Below are 23654 nucleotides of genomic sequence, written 5' to 3'. Positions count from 1 at the left end.
GCTTACTCACTTTACTAGTCGCCTAATAATAAACCGCCACATACTCCATCAGGATAGATTGGTGTTAATGTATGCAACTTATGCTTATATTAATGCGCCAAATCATGCCGTATATACAATTAAATGTATCAAACACAAACCTTGTGTATTCCATATCCAAACCCCATGCCTCCAAGTCAATTACTGCTTACCAACAACCAACTACTTCAACTGGCCTCACACTTGAGGAGCTTCAGTGTCCTTGACGCTATTTTTTGTTAATAGAGCATGCGCATTAAGGTAATATGCACCTCGAAAGTGAAAGACTTAAACTTTTGCTCTAACTTTCCTCAAGGAATCTTTCAATCATTCTCTTTCAAAATCAAGAATAATAATAGGGGGTCACCGTGCAAATTTTGGTACTAGAGAAACAAATTACCCAAGATTTACCGATATTAGAAATTCAAAATGGCCGCCATCCCTGTGTTACCTCTATGGAGAAAATAAAAATTTTTGAATTTCGAAAAACTAAGCCGGTGAAAAGTTTTCTTACACCAAGAGCTTTAAAATGAACCCCCACATGTGGTATATCAGAAGAGAACTGTAAAAGTTTGAGAGTCCGAATGTCTGTCCCCGAGGTGCGTTCTACCTTAAAGGAAACCCCCAAGTTCGACAGAAATGACTGCACAACTCACTTCAGATACCGATTCCCACCGACACCGTACGCGTTGTTGATACATTTTACGCAAATAAAAACCAAGTTGCGTAAAATCATATCCAGGTTTTGAAATTGTAACGGAAACGCTGCTATATAAATTTAAACTTATGAATATTTGCTGTAGTCAATAGGTTGAAATACTGGTTGCAGGCTGAAAAAACCTACCTGTCCACTTAGACAAGTACTGTTTCAAAACTACTTGTCCCAGGCCAAATTTCACTTGTCTGGGACAGGCAGACAGGTATTATTTCGAGCCCTGTTGAGTATGTAACACAATCGAATTCAGGGGAGGATGGCATTATCATCAAAGATAACACTAACTTGCGCAAGTGGTTTCAGTCTTGCAAATCATAGTTCTTGGATAACCTTGTTCAGAATTTGGAAACGAGATTTCCTGAATCTAGTTTTCTGAAGGGTTTTTCAATTCTTGTGCCAGCAAATTTGCCCAAACCATCCTCCCCTGAATACAAAGTGTATGGTTGTAATGAAATAGAAACCCTGTGTAACTTCTATGGGCTCCCCAAATCCACTGAGGATGGTACTGAGTACCCAGCAGTTATTGATCCTAATCAGCTAAGAGATGAATGGCCAATTGTGAAAGAAATCTTAGTGAACAGCTACACACAATGCAATTTCCAAGAGACATGGGCTTCACTACTAGGTCCTGAAGCTTCTTTTCAAACATTGTATCAAAACATAGCAAAGATAGCTAAGATAAGCCTTATCATTCCTGTGAACACAGCAGATTGTGAGCGGGGATTTTTGCGGTATAATTTGATAAAAACTAAGGGCAGGGCAAGACTGAAAGTGTCATCTGTGAGTGCTTTAATGGCCATAGCATTGAATACTCCACCACTCAGAGAAATGATGAACTTCAATTTCTCTAGAGCATTTCAGATTTGGTGTTCTATGAAACAGGAGAATACTAAATTCCTCAATGTCTACTCCTTGCCAGCCAGCAGACATTAGTGATAATGACAAGATTAATAGACAATGTGAAAAAACTTGCAAAATTAGATATGTGGATACCATGTGATGGAGATGATTATCCTGATGATTGTTAAATGTACATTAGTTACAAGTCCAAAGATTTCAAGTATTCTATTAAAGGCATCTTGTTTTATTCCATAGGTATTCCGCCTGTCAACAAGAATTGTTATTTGTGGATTAAATTTTAGGCCTGACTGAAATCCAGTTAACAAGACCAATCTACCTATACTTTTCATTGCCAATGTAAAGTAAAGGTGGATTGTTCTTAACTGAATTTCATTTTGTCCTAAAATTAATGGTTCTGTTAACTGCAGCTTGGATTCAGACCATTCTACAGACTTTGTTGGCAATATTTAAAGGGACAAAGTCGGCCATTTTTACTCACATTTGGTATACCAATGTGAGGTTATCGTATAAGCTGAATTGATTTGCATGTCTGTATATTTGTGGGTATGTGCGGATGTATGTCCGTCACACACAAAGGCTCCCATACCGCCAAAGCTACCGTCTCAGTATTTGGTGTACAGGTAGATGTAAGGGTTGAGATGTGAATTTATTCAAATGAACACATCAGTGTCAAAAATGTGGAAATGAGGTAAGAAAAAGGGAAATTCTGCAAATGTTCATGAGTGGTCGCATACCAATGGCTGAAACAGGATACTCCACTGACCTGTAGTCATTTCCTGTCATTGTTTATGAACTGTTACATATTAACAGACCTGCTCAAACTAAGGGACGGACCATTAGATCTTGGGAGGGGGTGGTCACAATGAAATTGTGAACATTTTTTTTTACAACTGTAAATTTCTAAAAAAAAAATTTTCCAAATGAGAAAAGCTGTGCTAATATTTTTTACTTTTTAAGTAAATTTTCAGATTTATAATTTTTTTAGTTAGACGCTGTCTGAGATACAATGTACATCCATATCACTAGCGCAAATAAGATTGCGTGCTGTGATTTATATTGCTGATAGATTTCGCGAAATGTTGCAGATCATCTTTTGACAAGCTGAGAAGCTGTTTGCAAAAAATGTGGTGAAATTTCAATATTTGTGTTTTTAGGACAATATTTGCCCTTTTTTTGATCAAAACATCAATTTCTCTGTAGCAGTATGTCAAACTTCTGTCATTCTTGTTGTTTTTCTGGTTGTGCTGTGCAGAAATTATTGTCATAACAACATTTATTGTTGATCTTTGGTACCCATACTGGTATATACCAATTTTGATCAAATGTGAGCGACACCGTATAATTGCGGTATTTTTTTCATGAATTTTGTTGGATACCAGATACTACTTATATTGTTTGACATGTTGAAAGGTACTGAATAAATGGGTGACCATGCATATATTCGACCCTGGTTTTAGACATTAAATTAAACCATGGCGAAAGTGAATTAATTCATTTTCGCCATGGTTTCATGAATAGTGTCTAAAACCGGGGTCGAATATATGCATGGTCAGCCATTCATTCAGTATCTTTCAACATGTCAAATAATATAAGTAGTATCTTGCATCAAACAAAATTCATGAAAAATGGCCGACTTTGTCCCTTTTACATCAGGCATTTTCTCAAATTTCAGTCTTCTTACCATTACTGTTACATTGACAAATTGCATACCGATGGGCTCTGCTGTGTTCACAGGAATAATAAACTGAGGTCAGGTTATATCAGTTTTTCGACAACCGACTGACCGTCACTGTCTGATACAGTTGAGTGTTCAGCACTGATTGTTAGTCCCCACAGACACCGTCCGGGGGACTTATAGGTTGGTCATGTCCGTGCGTGCGTCCGTCCGTCCATGCGTGCGTGCGTGCGTCCGTTCACGCAGATATCTCAGAGATGCCCGGAGATTTCATTCAAACTTGGTACAAGGATTACTTCATATGTCATACAGATGCACGTCAATTTGTTTTGTGATATGATCCATTTTTGCCGCCAGGCGGCCATTTTATTACGATTTTTTCATGTACAGAGCCATAACTCAGGCATGTTCCAACCGATTTTATTCAAAGTTGGTACAAGGACATTGACCATCGTCATAGATATGCACGTCAATTTGTTTTGTGATATGATCCAATATGGCCGCCAGGCGGCCATTTTATTACAATTTTTTCATGTACAGAGCCATTACTCAGGCATGTTCCAACCGATTTTATTCAAAGTTGGTACAAGGACATTGACTAATGTCATAGATATGCACGTCAATTTGTTTTGTGATACGATCCAAAATGGCCGCCAGGCGGCCATTTTATTACGATTTTTTCATGTACAGAGCCATAACTCAGGCATGTTCCAACCGATTTTATTCAAAGTTGGTACAAGGACATTGACCATCGTCATACATATGCACGTCAATCTGTTTTGTGATACGATCCAATATGGCCGCCAGGCGGCCATTTTATTACGATTTTTTCATGTACAGAGCCATTTCTCAGGCATATCCGCATGTTTCAACCGATTTTATTCAAAGTTGGTACAAGGACATCGACCAATGTCATAGCTATGCACATCAATTTGTTTTGTGATGCGATCCAATATGGCCACTGTGCGACCATTTTGTTACGATTTTTTTCATGTCCTGAACCATAACTCAGACATGTATCAAGCGAATTCATTCAAAAGTATTTTTATCACAGACCTAATGAAGAGGACTCTATCCTCTCTGAGGACCTGTAATCAAAATACCCATTAACAAGTGGGGACTGTGTCATCAACGATGACTTGTTATGATATTTTTATAGTTGACCTGTGAGTGGTATTGTTGGTACTAAACCAGGGTTGTGTCAGATTTTCAGGTTGAGATACGAAATAAAGACATTGTTTAAACTTAACAAGTTCAAATAATTGTGTGTATTCATTTCTATGATCATTGTTCACAAAAGACAGTAAAACACTAACACTGGATCTTAAGAAACAAAAATACAGGGAATAGACCACTGCATCTCGAGTGAGAATATTTTTTTAAAGATGAGAATATTTTTTGCACAACATTCTCATTTTTGAGAATGGTTTCTGCCGACCCAGAGGAAACCCAGCTTTTCCTGCCGAGCGTCCTTGCCCGCCACCCTGCCAAGTCAGTAGAAAACCGCCCCATAATAGGTGCCTGCAAAAGATTGGCTTTCCTGCATGTTTTCCTGCCAGGCATTTTGGCAGAAACCACTCATTTTCAGGGTAGCTTTAGCCATACATTGTACTTATACGTGTTAGACTTCTATAATTTCTACATGCCCGTAGACGGGAAGGTGCTCAAGGGTTACTGCAGAAAAAAATTGAGGTCACTGGCTTTGTTTGCGCCAGGGGGTGTGTCATTTTATTGTCATTTCATGCTTATTAGTCCCCACGGACACCGTCCGGCAGCCATTTTGTTTCCTGTATTTGATGTTGGTGCGTATGTTCACGCACATTTCTCAGTGATGCTACGAGCGATTCCATTCAAACTTGGTACATAGATTACTCTATATGTTATACATATGCACATTGATTTTTGTTTTGATCTGGTCTAAAATGCCTGCGTGGCGGCCATTTTGTTTCCTATATTTTACGACTGTGCGGGCGTTCACGTAAATTTCTCAGCGATACCGGGCGCGATTGCATTAAAAGTTGATACCTATATTAATCTCTATCACATATATATGCACGCCGATTTTTGTAATGATTCGATCATAAATGGCTGTGTGACGGCCGTTTTCTTTCCTGTCTTTGATATCCATCCACAGGGTCCCCAGGTATGATCCACAGGGTCCCCAGGATGAAATTAATATTAATGCTGTGTCCATGCACAGGGGCTTATGAATGCAGATATCTGAGATATTCCTGTGCCAATTCTTTTTAGTCCCCACTGACACCGTCCGGGGGGACTTATAGGTTTGGTCATGTCCGTGCGTACGTCTGTCCGTGCGTACGTCCGTCCGTTCACGCAGATATCTCAGACATGCCCAGGTCAATTTCTTTCAAACTTTGCACAAGGATAGTACCCTAACCCATACAGATGCACATCGATTTGTTTCACAATGCGATCAAATTTGGCCGTGTAAGAGGACTTCTTAGTTTTCACCTCCTACTGCAGAAAAAATTGAGGTCACCGGCTTTGTTTGCCCCAGGGAGTGCGACATTTCATCACCGTTTCATGTTTATTTTTTCTGAAATAAACTCCTTCAGTATTGCGCACGTCTGCTAGGCACAAACATCACCTCACTCGTCTGTTAGTCAGAGACCCTGGGGTAGTGCTAGGGGTGCGGCAGCACCGGCAAACCTGTCCTGTTTCCCCAGGGTAGGGTCAATTGAATATGTACCTTCAACGACTTGGCAGTGTAGCACAAAAACTACGTTTTTGCCGTTGTATTAACGACATGGCTGAGCCATTGAAGCACAGCTCCACGTAGTTTAGCCAGCTCATTTGGGAGTTGGCTTACAAGTGTTACCGTTCATTACTGACTTAATCGAGTGGTCCTCAGTCAGGTACGGGTTTGTACCGTCATGGCTTGGGCTGCAGCTAACCAGTGATAACCAGTCACTACACCCAAGTCGTCAGTCTCACTTTTGCGATGCACGGGTACAACGCAATATGCTTCCATTGTTCTAGCCATCGACGTGTCCACATGCCTGGCGGCCATTGTACTACTAGCTGGTTTGCATAACAAAAGCAGTCCCTGCTAAGTGCAGGCGGTATCCCCGTATCATTGACCTCATGTCCCCTTTTGAATTCTCCGTACGCAAACAGCGTAGTAGTTACCAATGCGTCGGCAAGAGGATACGTTTGCCTGCAAACCAGAGCCAATACTTTGGACGATGGAATAAATAAAAAATCCAAAGCCACGTCCATTGAATAGCACGGCCAAGGCGGTGAAGGACGTTGCCTGGCTTGAACTTGCAGAGCTGAAGCCCAGCTTAGTACATCAGACACCAGTTTGTAATGGTATTTAGTCCCCACGGACACCGTCCAGGGGGGACTTATAGGTTTGGTCATGTCCGTGCGTGCGTGCGTGCTTGCGTCTGTGCGTGTCTGCGTCCGTCCGTCCGTCCGTTCACGCAGATATCTCAGAGATGCCTGGAGCGATTTCATTCAAACTTTGCACAAGGATAGTACCCTACCCCATACAGATGCACGTCGATTTGTTCCACAATGCGATCAAATTTGGCCGTGTTAGAGGACTTTTTAGTTTTCACCTCCATAGACTCCCATGTATAAGGCAGTCCATAGACTCCCATGTATAAGGCAGTCCATAGACTCCCATGTATTCCAAGTGAAAATTTTAAAATCACTAAATTGCTTTTTTGATGCATTTTCCAAAGAGTGCTTTGGAAATGATGAAAAATACTTTTTATCTGGTCAAAATCGGTTCAGTCATTCAAAAGTTATGAAGATTTTTGTGTATGTAAAACCTCGCGGCCGAAGGTCATAGTATTGGGAAAAAGTTAAAATTGATGAAATCATAGATTTTAATAGGCTTGTTTTCCCTGAAATACATAACTCTGTAACAAATGTGATGCTAAAAGTATTTAAAAGTAACTTCTTTTTACAAAATAATTTAATCTTTGACCAAAGGAAATTTACTTTTTATGTAAACATATCCAAATATGGCAGTTTGTCCAATTCTGCATCGCGGAAAATTTATAAAATGACTGAAAAATACAAATTTTGGCAGATTTACAGTCATTCTGATGCAAAATAATTGGTGAACTTAACAAAGCATTCTTAATTATATGCAGTGCTACTGAAGTGTAATTAAAAAAGGGAAAGTTCATGCAGGAAAGGTAATTAGATAGTCAGAAATGCAGTGTTAAGTTTGACTTTACTGCAAAATGTGCCTTTGCGGGCCACCCAAAAATAGGGTAAAATATGAAAATTCGCTATGTTTGGTAAAGTCTACTCAAGAGCATTGATGTTTAAAAAGTACAACCAAAGCATATCAGCAAAGAAAAACAATTTTCAACAAGTTTCAAAAAAATATGGTAAACTTACTTCCCAGATCACTGTAATTTTGACCAAAAATGTCACTTTTGTACAAAAAATGACATTCACATCGGATGATGAAATATGAAAAGTTACCATGTACAAATGTATACGCAATGTCTGAGCAAGTATTTTATAGTGTTAAACCATCTTTTCTGGGTTTTTATCTCTAGAAAACCCTTGTTATGAGCACCAATGAACATTCAGCAACAAAACTACTCTAAATGATAAAAAATGAGTGACAGAAAAACCCATTTATGCAAATTTCTCGCTTTGAATGAGTCGCCACTGGCCCTGAGATCGAGAGCCTGCATGAATGTACTTTTGTTGGTTAACCACCGGCTACGAAAATTTAGGAAATTTTTGAAATGTTCATGAAGTTCATAGCAAAATTTTGATGAAGGAATATCTACTTTATTGAAAATAACCTATACCAAGTGTTTCCATGGCAACCATTCTTTTAATTAAATTTTTAGTTATCAACAAATTCCTTCGGTATGCCAATACAGCTCGTCTCAGAACCAGACATACTTATATACACCATAGACTCTCGAGAAAAACTACGAGAGTCTATGTATACACACATGATTTGGCAACACCCTGAAAATTAAATAATTTTCAACAGCTCTGATTTACATTTCATAATTTCCTAAACATTTCTTGTTTTTTATTAACGCCTCCAATTATGTAATTAGATATTACTGTACCTTTAGAATATGTAAGGTTTTAATCTTACCATGATCCACAATATTTTTTGGTCGTTGGAAACATTCAAATTGAAAGTAAGTGGAATTTGAAAACTGTTGATGAAATGCTTTTAATTATTCTATGTGAAGTACCAGTTTCGATTGCAGATACTACAACAGAAGAGTTCAACACTGCCAAGATATGAGTTCAGCACACTGAATTTTGAACTTCAAATGACTGAAGTGTGTCGCAATAAAGTTTCTTTTATAAATCAATCGTTTCATTCTTTTCTGAGATTGTAGAGACTAAGGACTATTAAAGGATATTGGTAACTTTCAACCAGGAAAAAATACCAATACGTGGAAAGGATCCAAACAAATCAACTTATTTATTTCGTTACATATTACAAAACCGAAAGGAAACACATAATTCTCATTTAAGTGATTAGGGCTAATTTTATACTCGTCGATGTTTGATGATGAAAGGAACAGAATCATTATAAAAAACTACGATTGAACCTCAAAAGCAACAAAATTCCAAGCATAACATTACACTGTTGTTCAGAATGTTAATTTATAAAGTTCGCTCAAAATGTACTTTGAAAACGATAGTATTTTGACAGCCGTATCGGCAGCTACTTACTAAAGTCTGTTGAAAAAGAGTACTAAATATCGTTGTTTTCAGGTCAACAAGTGATTGAATCGAAAAAATGGTTCATGAAACGGTAAAACAACCACTGATAAATAAGTAATTTTTCTCAAGAGTGACTTCAAACGCCTCGCCTGAAAGAAAATTTCATCCCGTTTCACAGAAACTGACCGTGTTTTCAAGCGCCGTAGCTATGAACGATAGGTCTGGGAATCCCCGCGAAAATCGCTCACACTCGTCCAAAACATTGATCGTTCGCTTTTGAGCTGCATGATTCACCTTGTCAAAAATATTTTTATTTTGTAAATAATTAATTAAATTTCTTATTTTTTTCTTTCGTTTAATAATTAAAAGTCATTATGATGTTTTTAGATGCTTTAGAAAAATTCAAAACCCGCTAAAAAAGCGACTATTTGGCCAAAATTCAAACGAAAAACACGAAAATAAAGGTCGAATCATGGGCTATCTATCTATGAATACTTTCAGTGTCTTTACGCTCAGGCTCAACTGCGATAGAACGCTGTGTATGCGTAGGCTCAGTGGGCTAAAAATAGCGAGTTGAAAACATGGCCGCCGCTCTCGCTGATGCACGATTTTTGCATCGAAATTTTTCGCTCATTTTCGTTCGTATGACTTTGAAACTCCAGGAAACGATTGAGAAGAAAGGGGTACCTTGAAGTATTGAGGTATTTGCTGATAATTTGCCAAATTAAACGAGAAAAAATGCTTCGAAAATTCCCACATGCTTACACACTGAGCGCTTTCAGAAGCCGTAGCATGTTCGTGTGGTATACCTAGAATAAGGCAGTCCAAAGACTCCCATGTATAAGGCCAAGAAAAATAAAAATTTAGTTTCTCATCGTATTCATATTGCAAAAAGGATGCAGTGACACAGTTTTTAGTCCCCACGGATGAAGTCCAGGGGGCTTATAGATTGGGTCATGTCCATCCATGAGTCCATCCGTGAGTCCATCCATTCACGCAGATATCTCAGATATTTTGACAAAATGTCACATGACCTTGGTGACCTTTGACCTCAAAAAAAAAAAATATATATATATATATATATATATATATATATATATATATATATATATATATATATATATATATATATATATATATATATATATATATATATATATATATATATGTCCATAACTCAGCAACCATAAGTGCTACACCCTTCATGTATGGTATGATGGGACAGCTTATGACGCCACATATTGTACCTCATTAATTATGTGCATATCTAATTTTGAGCGAGTCAATAGAGCTAGAGGTCTGATTTTTGGTATATAGGGATAACTTAGCAATACAATTTTTTTGACAAAATGTCATGTGACCTTGGTGACCTTTGACCTCAAATATACATATTTGTCCATAACTCAGTAACCACAAGTGCTACACCCTTCATATATGGTATGATGGGACACCTTATGACGCCACATATTGTACCTCATTAATTATGTGCATATCTAATTTTGAGCGAGTCAATAGAGCTAGAGGTCTGATTTTTGGTATATAGGGATAACTTAGCAATACAATTATTTTGACAAAATGTCACATGACCTCGATTACCTTTGACCTCAAATATACATATTTGTCCATAACTCAGTAACCACAAGTGCTACACCCTTCATATATGGTAATGGGAGACCTTATGACGCCACATATTGTACCTCATTAATTATGTGCATATCTAATTGTGAGCGAGTCAATAGAGCTAGAGGTCTGATTTTTGGTATATAGGGATAACTTAGCAATACAATTATTTTGACAAAATGTCACATGACCTCGATTACCTTTGACCTCAAATATACATGTTTGTCCATAACTCAGTAACCACAAGTGGTACACCCTTCATATATGGTATGATGGGAGACCTTATGATGCTTCATACTGTACCTCATTAATTATGCGTATATCTAATTCTGAGCAAACCCATAGAGCTGGATGTCTGTCATACATATGCACATAGATTTGTTCTGTGATACGATCCAAAATGGCCGCCATGTGGCCATTTGATTACGATTTTTTCATGTCCTGAACTACAGCTCAGACATGTATCAAGCGAATTTATTCAAAAGTATTTTTATCACGGACCTAATAAAAGGACTCTATCCTCTCTGAGGACCTGTAATCAAAGTACTACCCATTAACAAGTGGGGACTGTGTCATCAACGATGACTTGTTCTGAGTCGTTCATATCCGTTCCATCGGAGGAACAAGTCGAGCCGTCCCGTCAAAAATACGTTCTCATTTTCAATCATGCACAACTGAATAAGTGACTTTCGTCTCGCACCGTCGGCACCATCTGCCAAGTAGTTTGCAAGAGGTAGCCTTTTAGATTAGCATTGCCGAGTTGGTCAAGTTCGGCAGCAATCTCTACAGTGCCAGGCAGCCAAGTACGTCCAACTCCACCAGAAAACGTCATCCTGCCAAGTCCGCTAAAAAGCGGTAAAAAAAACCAGCCCCCCTCGGGTATGGGGGACTGGCAGACAGGTTTCTGCACCTTTCCCTGTCTATCAACTCCCTGCGAACCATTTCGAGGGAAAAGGCGTTCCTTGTCTGAAAACCTGTCCTCGGATGACCCCTAAACACATAGGGGATAGCAAAACGTAGTGCCGTCGACTTGGCAGGAAAGGGGGTACCCAAAAAGGGCCTGATTTCCACCGAGTTGGCAGGGAAAAAAAACTGTAACCAGTGCTTAGATTCTGGCTACACCGAATTTCAAGCGGATTTTCACCGACTTGGCAGGAAAAGGGTTAACAGTGAAAAACACATTTATCAGTGTCAAGGAACCTTAATTAATTTGTAATTGCACATGTAATGAACTTTCCTAATTAGAGTGATATACATGTATCCACAAATACTGCGTTAAATTTGATGAAACTTTGTACAGATTTTGATCTCATAGTGTTGTAAATACAAATCAATGACACTTAGTGGTATCATTTATATATATAAATTAATTGCCAGTTTGCATTTACATACGGGATTTTGTTTTTAGGGTGAATGTCCAAAGTACTGCATCCAACTTTATGAAATATGGTACCAGTGATAATCTGTCAGTGTTAGGATAGGATGCAACAATGTTTAGCAGCATCCTGTTGATTAAGTACTAATCGATTCATTTTAATTAATGACTTTTGTAATTAGTATGGCGGCTTACATTGGTTTTATGTTTTCACCACCATGGAACTCATTTTTGGCCATTAAGCCCTATCTGTATCGCTGTATTTTCAAACACAGACCTAATTAATGAAGAGTACTCTTTCCTCTTTCCAAGGTATTACAATGAAAACAAGTTGAAATTGTGTAACAATATGATTGTTACCGGGCTACTTTCTTACTATTCACAGATGAAAAGGAGAAATACGATCCTACGGGATTTCGTGATGCAATAATTCAGGGTATAGCTGATGCTGGACAAGATCTTGAGCAGATTTCAAAATTCCTGGATACCTCTGGAAGCCGACTTGATTACCGACGATATGCAGAAGTGCTGTTTGATATTCTCTTTGCCGGTGGAATATTGGGTATGTAAATTCAGAAGTGTTAAATGAATTCACTTTTGAACAAAGGATGAAAACTCTCTCTATGGTTTTGTTTTTGAATTTACAAAATAGAATGGGTGCAGATTCTACCCCTTTCCTACAAAGTCCATATTTCACCATCAGGTCAAGATGGTTGAAATTAACCCTGAAAGTGCCGCGTCGGTTTATACACCAACGAGCACTTCCGCATTCAGCGCCACGTCGATTTATACACCGTCAGGATCATTTCTTTGAAAGACCTCAAAAGGTCGTGAGCGTAACTGACCTGTATACCTTATATGGAAAATAAAATTACATATTTGAAATGTATATGGTATGACCTTACTACTCATTAATTTCTTCTGGCGGAAATGACTTTTTTAGAATGTGGAGAATTTCTATAATTAAATGTACCTTCTCAATCTGAAAAAAATTAATTCTTATTCCAAGAAAACAATGTATATGAATGAATTTTCATCTGAAAGAGGTCAAGGAACAGTAATTGAAAAGCTGAAACATTATTATGGTTAGAGTGAACCATTTGTTTGATGTTATTCTTGTAAAAGCTCCTGGTGGAAGTCTGATAGAAGATGAGAAAGTAACACGATGTGAAGTCTGCGTGTTCCTAGCTGACAATACAGTGGAAGCTGTCAAAGCTTGGGAACAGGTGAGTAAGTGGCACCACTGAATCTACCACAGATTATAATGAACTAGTCTTGTTGGCTGGCAGAAGTCATTTAGAATGGATACTTTTGTGCATCTGATTGACTTTTGTGAGCTGAAAGCAAGTACATGAGTCAAACAGAGTTTGTCTTTACTAAAAATTATTTTCAGTGTAATTTTGTATGGCCACAGTTTGCCATTTTTTCAAGAATTATGTATGATGTGAGATGCTATTTATATTGTTTGACATGTGAAGGGTACTGAATGAATTGGTGACCATGCGTATATTCCACGTAGGTTTTAGACAAGATACATGAAACCATTGTGCAAATGAATTAATGGTCATGACCATTAATTCATTTTCACAATGGTTTCATTTAATTAGTCTAAAACCCTGGTCGAATATATACATGGTCACCCATTCATTATCTTTCAACATGTCAAACAATTTAAATAGTATCTCATATCAAACAAAATTCATGAAAAACTGGCCGACTTTGTCCCTTTAATACAGTTCAGCTGTTTATGTATGTATATTCATGTAATTACGTCATGTTGTATTACATTCCATCAAAATATTCCTGGAGGGAACAGGAATACAATTCATGTATATAAAATTGCACATAGCAATGTTGTTTGTCAACATGCATGAAATTTTTAACACTGCCTACTTCTGGTTTGTGTTCATGTAATTTTGATAACTTTCAATTCAGTTGCTAGGCAGCGCATGACCTGGAGTACTGATAATATTAACACTAAAGATAACAAGTCTCTGACTCGCCATCCATGATGAAATTTTAGAGAAACCATGGATATCAATTTTATTCAATTTCCAACATTTGAATAATGTCAAATTTACTTGTTTCAATGTATAATAAACATAATTTTCTACATGGTATGATGGTGATGACGAGGCTGTCCAAAATTGAAATTACAGTAACGCATAAACATGATAAGGAAAGATGTCAAGGATTAATGAAAAGTGATGAATAAGACAACCCAAAGAGCAAGTGCTTAAGTGTCTTGTATTGCGGCATACTGTCAAAAGTTTCATGATTTCATACTCAGAGGTACTTCAAGTTTGATTCTCTGAAATCACCATAAAACGTACTCAACAAAGATTGTGATTTAGTCTTACCAATAACTTCATGCACTATTGATGGTATGTCAACATCTGAAGGATAGAGTCCTGCACCACATCTCCCTGACAAAGCAATTCTCATGTCATTTGAAAAAATAAAACTCTGCCTGTGCTGTGATAAAGGCAGCAGAGTTATTTTCAAACCTTGAATTTCTTCAACTCAAAAAAAAATTGCAACCAGAATAAAACCATACCAATGTCCATGAGTCTGGAGTTTTTAGTCCCCACGGACACTGTCCGGGGGGACTTATAGGTTTGGTCATGTCCGTGCGTGTGTGCGTCCGTGCGTGCGTGTGTGCGTCCGTCCGTCCGTTCACGCAGATATCTCAGAGATGCAAGAAGCGATTTCATTCAAACTTGGTACAAGGATTACTTCATATGTCATACAGATGCACGTCGATTTGTTTTGTGATACGATCCAATATGGCCGCCAGGCGCCCATTTTATTACGATTTTTTCATGTACAGAGCCATAACTCAGACATGTTTCAACCGATTTTATTCAAAGTTGGTACAAGGACATTGACCAATGTCATAGATATGCACGTCATTTTGTTTTGTGATACGATCCAATATGGCCGCCAGGCGGCCATTTTATTACGATTTTTTCATGTACAGAGCCATAACTCAGACATGTTTCAACCGATTTTATTCAAAGTTGGTACAAGGACATTGACCTATGTCATAGATATGCACATCAATTTGTTTTGTGATACAATCCAATATGGCCGCCAGGCGGCCATTTTATTACGATTTTTTCACGTACAGAGCCATAACTCAGACATGTTTCAACCGATTTTATCAAACGTTGGTACAAGGACATTGACCAATGTCATAGATATGCATGTCGATTTGTTTTGTGATATGATCCAATATGGCTGCCAGGCGGCCATTTTATTACAATATTTTCATATACAGTGCCATAACTCAGACATGTTTTAACCGATTTTATTCAAAGTTGGTACAAGGACATTGACCAATGTCATAGATATGCATGTCAATTTGTTTTGTGATACAATCCAATATGGCTGCTGTGTGGCCATTTTATTACGATTTTTTCATATGCAGAGGCATAACTCAGGCATATCTCAACCGATTTTATTCAAAGTTGGTACAAGGACATTGACCAATGTCATAGATATGCACGTCATTTTGTTTTGTGATACGATCCAATATGGCCGCCAGGCGGCCATTTTATTACGATTTTTTCATGTACAGAGCCATAACTCAGACATGTTTCAACCGATTTTATTCAAAGTTGGTACAAGGACATTGACCTATGTCATAGATATGCACATCAATTTGTTTTGTGATACAATCCAATATGGCCGCCAGGCGGCCATTTTATTACGATTTTTTCACGTACAGAGCCATAACTCAGACATGTTTCAACCGATTTTATCAAACGTTGGTACAAGGACATTGACCAATGTCATAGATATGCATGTCGATTTGTTTTGTGATATGATCCAATATGGCTGCCAGGCGGCCATTTTATTACAATATTTTCATATACAGTGCCATAACTCAGACATGTTTTAACCGATTTTATTCAAAGTTGGTACAAGGACATTGACCAATGTCATAGATATGCATGTCAATTTGTTTTGTGATACAATCCAATATGGCTGCTGTGTGGCCATTTATTACGATTTTTTCATATGCAGAGGCATAACTCAGGCATATCTCAACCGATTTTTATTCAAAGTTGGTACAAGGACATTGACCTATGTCATAGATATGCACATCAATTTGTTTTGTGATACAATCCAATATGGCCGCCAGGCGGCCATTTTATTACGATTTTTTCATGTACAGAGCCATAACTCAGACATGTTTCAACCGATTTTATCAAACGTTGGTACAAGGACATTGACCAATGTCATAGATACGCATGTCAATTTGTTATGTGATACGATCCAATATGGCTGCCTTGCGGCCATTTTATTACGATATTTTCCTGTCGAGGGCCATAATATTCTAAGGCATATCTTAACCGATTTTATTCAAAGCTGGTACAAGGACATTAACCTATGTCATACATATGTATGTCAATTTGTTTCTTGATATGATCCAATATGGCGCATGGCAGCCATTTTGTTACAATTTTTTCGTGTCCTTAGCCAAAACTTGGGCATGTCTCAATTAATGAAGAGGACTCTATCTCTTAGGACATGTAATCAAAGTACCCATTAACAAGTGGGGACTGTGTCATCAACGATGACTTGTTTTAAAGCAGAATCAAGAATTGTACATTATTCCCAGAATTGATTTGTGGTTTCCATTGTTTGGATTAGTATCTACTTTAGATTAGTATCTACTTTGGATTATTATCTACTTTGGATTAGTATCTATTTTGGATTAGTATCTACTTTGGATTAGTATCTACTTTGGATTAGTATCTACTTTGGATTATTATCTACTTTGGATTAGTATCTATTTTGGATTAGTATCTACTTTGGATTAGTATCTACTTTGGATTAGTATCTACTTTAGATTAGTATCTACTTTGGATTAGTATCTACTTTGGATTAGTATCTACTTTGGATTAGTATCTACTTTGGATTAGTATCTACTTTGGATTAGTATCTACTTTGGATTAGTATCTACTTTGGATTAGTATCTACTTTGGATTAGTATCTACTTTGGATTAGTATCTACTTTGGATTAGTATCTACTTTAGATAAGTATCTACTTTGGATTAGTATCTACTTTGGATTAGTACCTACTTTGGATTCAGGGAAAGACACTAGCGGTTGCCCAATTGCCCGGGGCAAGTGAAAGCTGCGTTCAAGCAAGTGAACCTCCAATGCCACTTGCCCAACGGGACAAGTGAAAAAAAAATTTACGTAGAAATAAAATCCACAAGAGCGATTTTCTTGTGAGGGAACGCGGGCTTAAACAACAAAAAATAATCATATTATGTCATTGTGAACATTTGCACAAGATTTTTCATAAAATTGCATTAAGAGTTGATGAAAAGAATCATATAATCGATTTCAATAAAATACTGTTTAAACAATACCACCGGTTGATTACCAATTTTTGGTTTTCCAATTCGGGCAAGTGAACTTAACCCCCCACTTACCCAAAGGGCAAGTGGATAAAAAGATAAGTGTCTTTCCCTGGTCTTGACAAATTTATTCCAACTGTTTAGCACCTATGGTGTAAGTGAAAGAAATTGGAGATACTACTGTACATAAAAAAACATTTGATATAAACAACAGATATGCAAACACACAGAGCCTGGTGTGAACATAAATGACAATGCCATACCATTCGCATGATGGTCCCTGCCATATCAAATGATGAAAGGGGCAAGCTTGGCACTTTTCTCCTTGAAGTTTGAAGCCATAAAATGCAACTTCCGCCACTATTTTTATCCCTTTTTGTTCAAAAACCCATGACTTATAAATGGCGAAATTGCTTAAGCAGCCGCAAAGCTAACACATGTAAATATCAGCCGTGTTGAACTATAGTTGTTCAACCTACTAATTAGATTAGTTCACAAGACACAAGCTGCATTTCAATTCTTTATTCTTAAGGTATTCAACCTACTAATTCGACGATACAAGTACTTGGAGAAAGCCTTTGAAGAAGAGTTAAAGAAAGTGAGTATCTAAAAATTGTTAACTCCTTGTATTGAAATGCTCAGGAAATGTCAGAGATAACAATTAAATAAGTCCACGCATGTCAATTGATTGTAATTGTTTTTGTCCATGTGAATGTCTGTCTTTGTTATTTCAACATGGAGGTATGGATTGATTGTATGATGTATATTAGCCAGTGTTTGTCCATCCTAAAACCTCCTGTGTTTTGCCATCTATCTGATCTTTCTGTGTTAGAACTCTAGATGCTGATGGAGAAAAGAGGGAAATTGTAGGTTTTAAAGTTTTGAAATGTTCATGTTCACTCAAAAAGTGACTATAATTACTAACTATAATTATGTATACTTGGGGTTTGGTAGCACAGTGAGATCAACTAAGTTTTTTGATAGCATGAGCTTTCGAAGACTACAGTCTCCTTCATCAGATGCTGAGATGGAATGAGCAGGCGAAGCAAAAGTCACAATATATTAGGGGTCAAAACAGATGTGTGAAAGAAGCAACAAAAGGAGTGGGAGGTGTGAAAAACTGACAAAAGAGTGTCAAAATGTCTAAGCAACTCTTTTGTCAGTTTTTCACACCTCCCACTCCTTTTGTTGCTTCTTTCACACATCTGTTTTGACCCCTAATATATTGTGACTTTTGCTTCGCCTGCTCATTCCATCTCAGCATCTGATGAAGGAGACTGTAGTCTTCGAAAGCTCATGCTATCAAAAAACTTAGTTGATCTCACTGTGCTACCAAACCCCAAGTATACATAGGTTTGAAGATCAACACGGCTACACCTACTATTAACTATAATTAATAACTATAATTACTTCAAGTGTAATGTGGTTAAGGAAGAATCATTGATCGTTGTCATATCAACTTTAGGGTTATTTTTCTATGTTTGCATCTGGTGTTGTATGACTTCAAATTTTCCATGTTTTCATTTATCTTTACTAGCTCTGCTGTCAATGATACAGAGCTTATCAGGTTACTGTCTGTCGTCCTTCGTCTGTTTTCCATCGTCATCTCATCTGTCAATTTTTAGCTTCCCTGTCTTTTCAACATTCACTTCATAGAGTTAGGCAATAGTGTTCATGTCTGAATGCACTTGTCTGAGTTAGGCAATAGTGTTCATGTCTGAATTCACTTCATAGAGTTAGGCAATAGTGTTCATGTCTGAATTCACTTCACAGAGTTAGGCAATAGTGTTCATGTCTGAATTCACTTCACAGAGTTAGGCAATAGTGTTCATGTCTGAATTCACTTCACAGAGTTAGGCAATAGTGTTCATGTCTGAATTCACTTCACAGAGTTAGGCAATAGTGTTCATGTCCGAATGCACTTGTCTGAGTTAGGCAATAGTGTTCATGTCTGAATTCACTTCATAGAGTTAGGCAATAGTGTTCATGTCTGAATTCACTTCACAGAGTTAGGCAATAGTGTTCATGTCTGAATTCACTTCACAGAGTTAGGCAATAGTGTTCATGTCTGAATTCACTTCACAGAGTTAGGCAATAGTGTTCATGTCTGAATTCACTTCATAGAGTTAGGCAATAGTGTTCATGTCTGAATTCACTTCACAGAGTTAGGCAATAGTGTTCATGTCTGAATTCACTTCACAGAGTTAGGCAGTAGTGTCTGCATTTGGCCAATGAAATTTACTAGCATGTCCATGGTTCAGTCATTCCACTGTTAGGATTTGGATATGGTTGTCTGCAGGCATAGCATGATACAGCTTGCCCCCATACCTCTGCATTGAATCTTTCATCTAGAGCAGCAAAATGATAAGATAACCCAGGTAAGATGATGCAACTGTAATTGACTGCAGAGATTAGTGACAGTCTTCCCAGGATGCTTCACTCCACGGAGGATGTCACCTTTGTAAGTAATATGTTGTCGTAGAAACAGCTGCAAGTACATCATAGACTGCTTGTTCAAATGCTGTAGTCTGATTATTTTTCCAGATCTTATTGTACTTGAAAGGATACACTAAAGATGAGAGAAGCAAGCTGGCCAAGATTACAGGAATCTTTCTTGCTAATGGTAGAGCCACAGCAAATGTCTTGACAAGCTTGTACAACGAACACCTTGTCAAAGAAAGTAAGTTTTGCAATTTGACCCTTTCACTGCATTATTTGCCTCAACCTTAGTTCTTTCAGTGGTGTGCACTGACTGTGTAGAGAGTTGTACTGATGAAAATGAGTGATTTTCCAAAACAAAATAGGTCAATCTTTGAGTAGATGTGCCAGTCATGCACTCCGTAGGATTCAATGGTAACTTATTGACAACGCCGCAGGCCGTGTAGTCATCACTTGACTGAAATACGGTAGAAATTACCACACACAGGCAGTGAATATGAGAAGCGCACTATGGAGTTGGTTTCAATCAAACCGTCTGGTCTTTAGTGTGATGTGGCATTCAGTACACAGGCCACATCTTCGTGTTGACGGTTGCAATAGCAGTTTTCCTCTTCTTCCGTTACTACTGAAGAAACAATCATTGATTGTCCTGCGATATCTGCCCTTTTTTCTGTAACCTCAAGTTCCTATACAGTCTGTTGTGCAGCATACATTCAGATCAGACAAGCGTGTACAGCAATCTCAGTCAGACAGGCGAGCTCCTTTCAGATGTTGTGCAGTCTCCCCATGTATTTTGAGAACGTGTGTATATGTATTCGGTATGCACCTGGTCGGCAGCAAAGTTAAAATGTCCACCGCATAAAATTTACATAAACTCTTGGAACACAACAGGTGACGACGTACTATAAAGCTCTCGAGCCAAGCTATTAACCTCTCTCGACCAAGCTTACAAAAAATTGAATATGGGCATCGTAACAAAGTCAACTGGAACTATTTCAACCTTATAATTTTGTGAGTAAAAAAGTTAGATTATATGTTTTACATAGGAAATCCGTTTTTTTCGAAAATTATGCTTTAAAGAAGGATAAACAGCATAACAGTGATTTAGATGTATCAATGGGTCATTTCACAGTGAAATTAGTTCTATTTTTTGACGTATTTTCGTCTAACATGGAAATGATTGTCATTGGCACATGATTGTCATTGGAAAGTAAACCCAAACATATATTGAGTGAAAGCTATGTTAGAAGGTATGTAACAAAAACAGCCCAAACAAGGGACTGTGTACCCTCGGGGCAGGCGACCACTTGCCCTCCTGACGTCGGACAAATGGTCACCTACTCTGGGGCACATGGTCCCTTATTTTGGCTATAATATAAAGTATTGTCTGCCATTATGACAGCTACTTACATCTTATGTGTCATTTATTACAGGTCTAGCCCTGGAGTTCATTACAGAGACCTTCACTGTCTGGTTCTCTGAGAAAGACATCAGTAATGTAGCCACAGCATTGCGAAGACCCAGTTGGAAAACAAACTGATGGTAGGTGGATGGTTTGATTTTGACTCCAGCAGTGGTTTCATTTCAGTCCTCAATATTACATCACACATAACGTTAAATAATGATTTCACCAATTGTTTCATTCCTCATCACTCACTCATTAATGTTATTTTGAGGACTTAGATAGCTGATGCTGCAGAGTTAAACCCTGTTTATACTATTCAATATAGAATTCGAAAACTTTTCAATATTATTGCTATATTTCTTAATAAAACTTTAAACAGTCAAGAAGAACCTTATGAACATGGTATACCTTATCCCACTGTCCATTACATGGTGTACCTTATCTAACTGTCCACTACATGGTATACCTTATCCAACTGTCCACTACATGGTATACCTTATCCAACTGTCCACTACATGGTATACCTTATCCCACTGTCCACTACATGGTATACCTTATCCCACTGTCCACTACATGGTATACCTTATCCCACTGTCCACTACATGGTATACCTTATCCCACTGTCCTCTACATGGTATACCTTATCCCACTGTCCACTACATGGTATACCTTATCCCACTGTCCTCTACATGGTATACCTTATCCCACTGTCCACTACATGGTATACCTCATCCCACTGTCCACTACATGGTATACCTTATCCAACTGTCCTCTTCATGGTATACCTTATCCCACTGTCCATTACATGGTATACCTTATCCCACTGTCCACTACATGGTATACCTTATCCCACTGTCCTCTACATGGTATACCTCATCCCACTGTCCTCTACATGGTATACCTTATCCCACTGTCCACTACATGGTATACCTTATCCCACTGTCCTCTACATGGTATACCTTATCCCACTGTCCTCTACATGGTATACCTTATCCCACTGTCCACTACATGGTATACCTTATCCCACTGTCCTCTACATGGTATACCTTATCCCACTGTCCACTACATGGTATACCTTATCCCACTGTCCACTACATGGTATACCTTATCCCACTGTCCTCTACATGGTATACCTCATCCCACTGTCCTCTACATGGTATACCTTATCCCACTGTCCACTACATGGTATACCTCATCCCACTGTCCACTACATGGTATACCTTATCCCACTGTCCACTACATGGTATACCTTATCCAACTGTCCACTACATGGTATACCTTATCCCACTGTCCACTACATGGTATACCTTATCCCACTGTCCTCTACATGGTATACCTCATCCCACTGTCCTCTACATGGTATACCTTATCCCACTGTCCACTACATGGTATACCTTATCCCACTGTCCACTACATGGTATACCTTATCCCACTGTCCTCTACATGGTATACCTTATCCCACTGTCCACTACATGGTATACCTTATCCCACTGTCCACTACATGGTATACCTTATCCAACTGTCCTCTACATGGTATACCTTATCCCACTGTCCATTACAGGGTATACCTCATCCCACTGTCCACTACATGGTATACCTTATCCAACTGTCCTCTACATGGTATACCTTATCCACTGTCCATTACATGGTATACCTTATCCCACTGTCCACTACATGGTATACCTTATCCCACTGTCCTCTACATGGTATACCTTATCCCACTGTCCACTACATGGTATACCTTATCCCACTGTCCTCTACATGGTATACCTTATCCCACTGTCCACTACATGGTATACCTTATCCCACTGTCCACTACATGGTATACCTTATCCCACTGTCCTCTACATGGTATACCTTATCCCACTGTCCACTACATGGTATACCTTATCCCACTGTCCACTACATGGTATACCTTATCCCACTGTCCACTACATGGTATACCTTATCCCACTGTCCTCTACATGGTATACCTCATCTAACTGTCCTCTACATGGTATACCTTATCCCACTGTCCACTACATGGTATACCTTATCCATCTGTCCACTACATGGTATACCTTATCCAACTGTCCACTACATGGTATACCTTACCCCACTGTCCACTACATGGTATACCTTACCCACTGTCCTCTACATGGTATACCTTATCCCACTGTCCACTACATGGTATACCTTATCCAACTGTCCACTACATGGTATACCTTATCCCACTGTCCACTACATGGTATACCTTATCCCACTGTCCACTACATGGTATACCTTATCCCACTGTCCACTACATGGTATACCTTATCCCACTGTCCACTACATGGTATACCTTATCCCACTGTCCACTACATGGTATACCTTATCCAACTGTCCACTACATGGTATACCTTATCCAACTGTCCACTACATGGTATACCTTATCCCACTGTCCACTACATGGTATACCTTATCCACTGTCCACTACATGGTATACCTTATCCCACTGTCCA

At 38.3% G+C, this 23654-nt stretch overlaps 1 protein-coding gene across 1 annotated transcript in view; it reads left to right on the top strand.

Annotated features, from left to right (window-relative positions):
- The window catches only part of LOC139124776 (eIF5-mimic protein 2-like), a 162730-nt gene that overhangs the window by 56917 nt on the left and 82159 nt on the right, over positions 1–23654 (top strand). Inside the window, 6 exon segments of the mRNA XM_070690888.1 lie at positions 12341–12517; positions 13081–13181; positions 17863–17928; positions 19875–20010; positions 21203–21271; positions 21274–21311. Of these exon segments, the coding sequence (XP_070546989.1) occupies positions 12341–12517; positions 13081–13181; positions 17863–17928; positions 19875–20010; positions 21203–21271; positions 21274–21311 (587 nt within the window).

This window comes from Ptychodera flava (assembly GCF_041260155.1).
Source record: "Ptychodera flava strain L36383 chromosome 23 unlocalized genomic scaffold, AS_Pfla_20210202 Scaffold_24__1_contigs__length_23054250_pilon, whole genome shotgun sequence".
Lineage (NCBI taxonomy): Eukaryota > Metazoa > Hemichordata > Enteropneusta > Ptychoderidae > Ptychodera > Ptychodera flava.
This window is presented reverse-complemented; position numbering and strand designations above follow the sequence as displayed.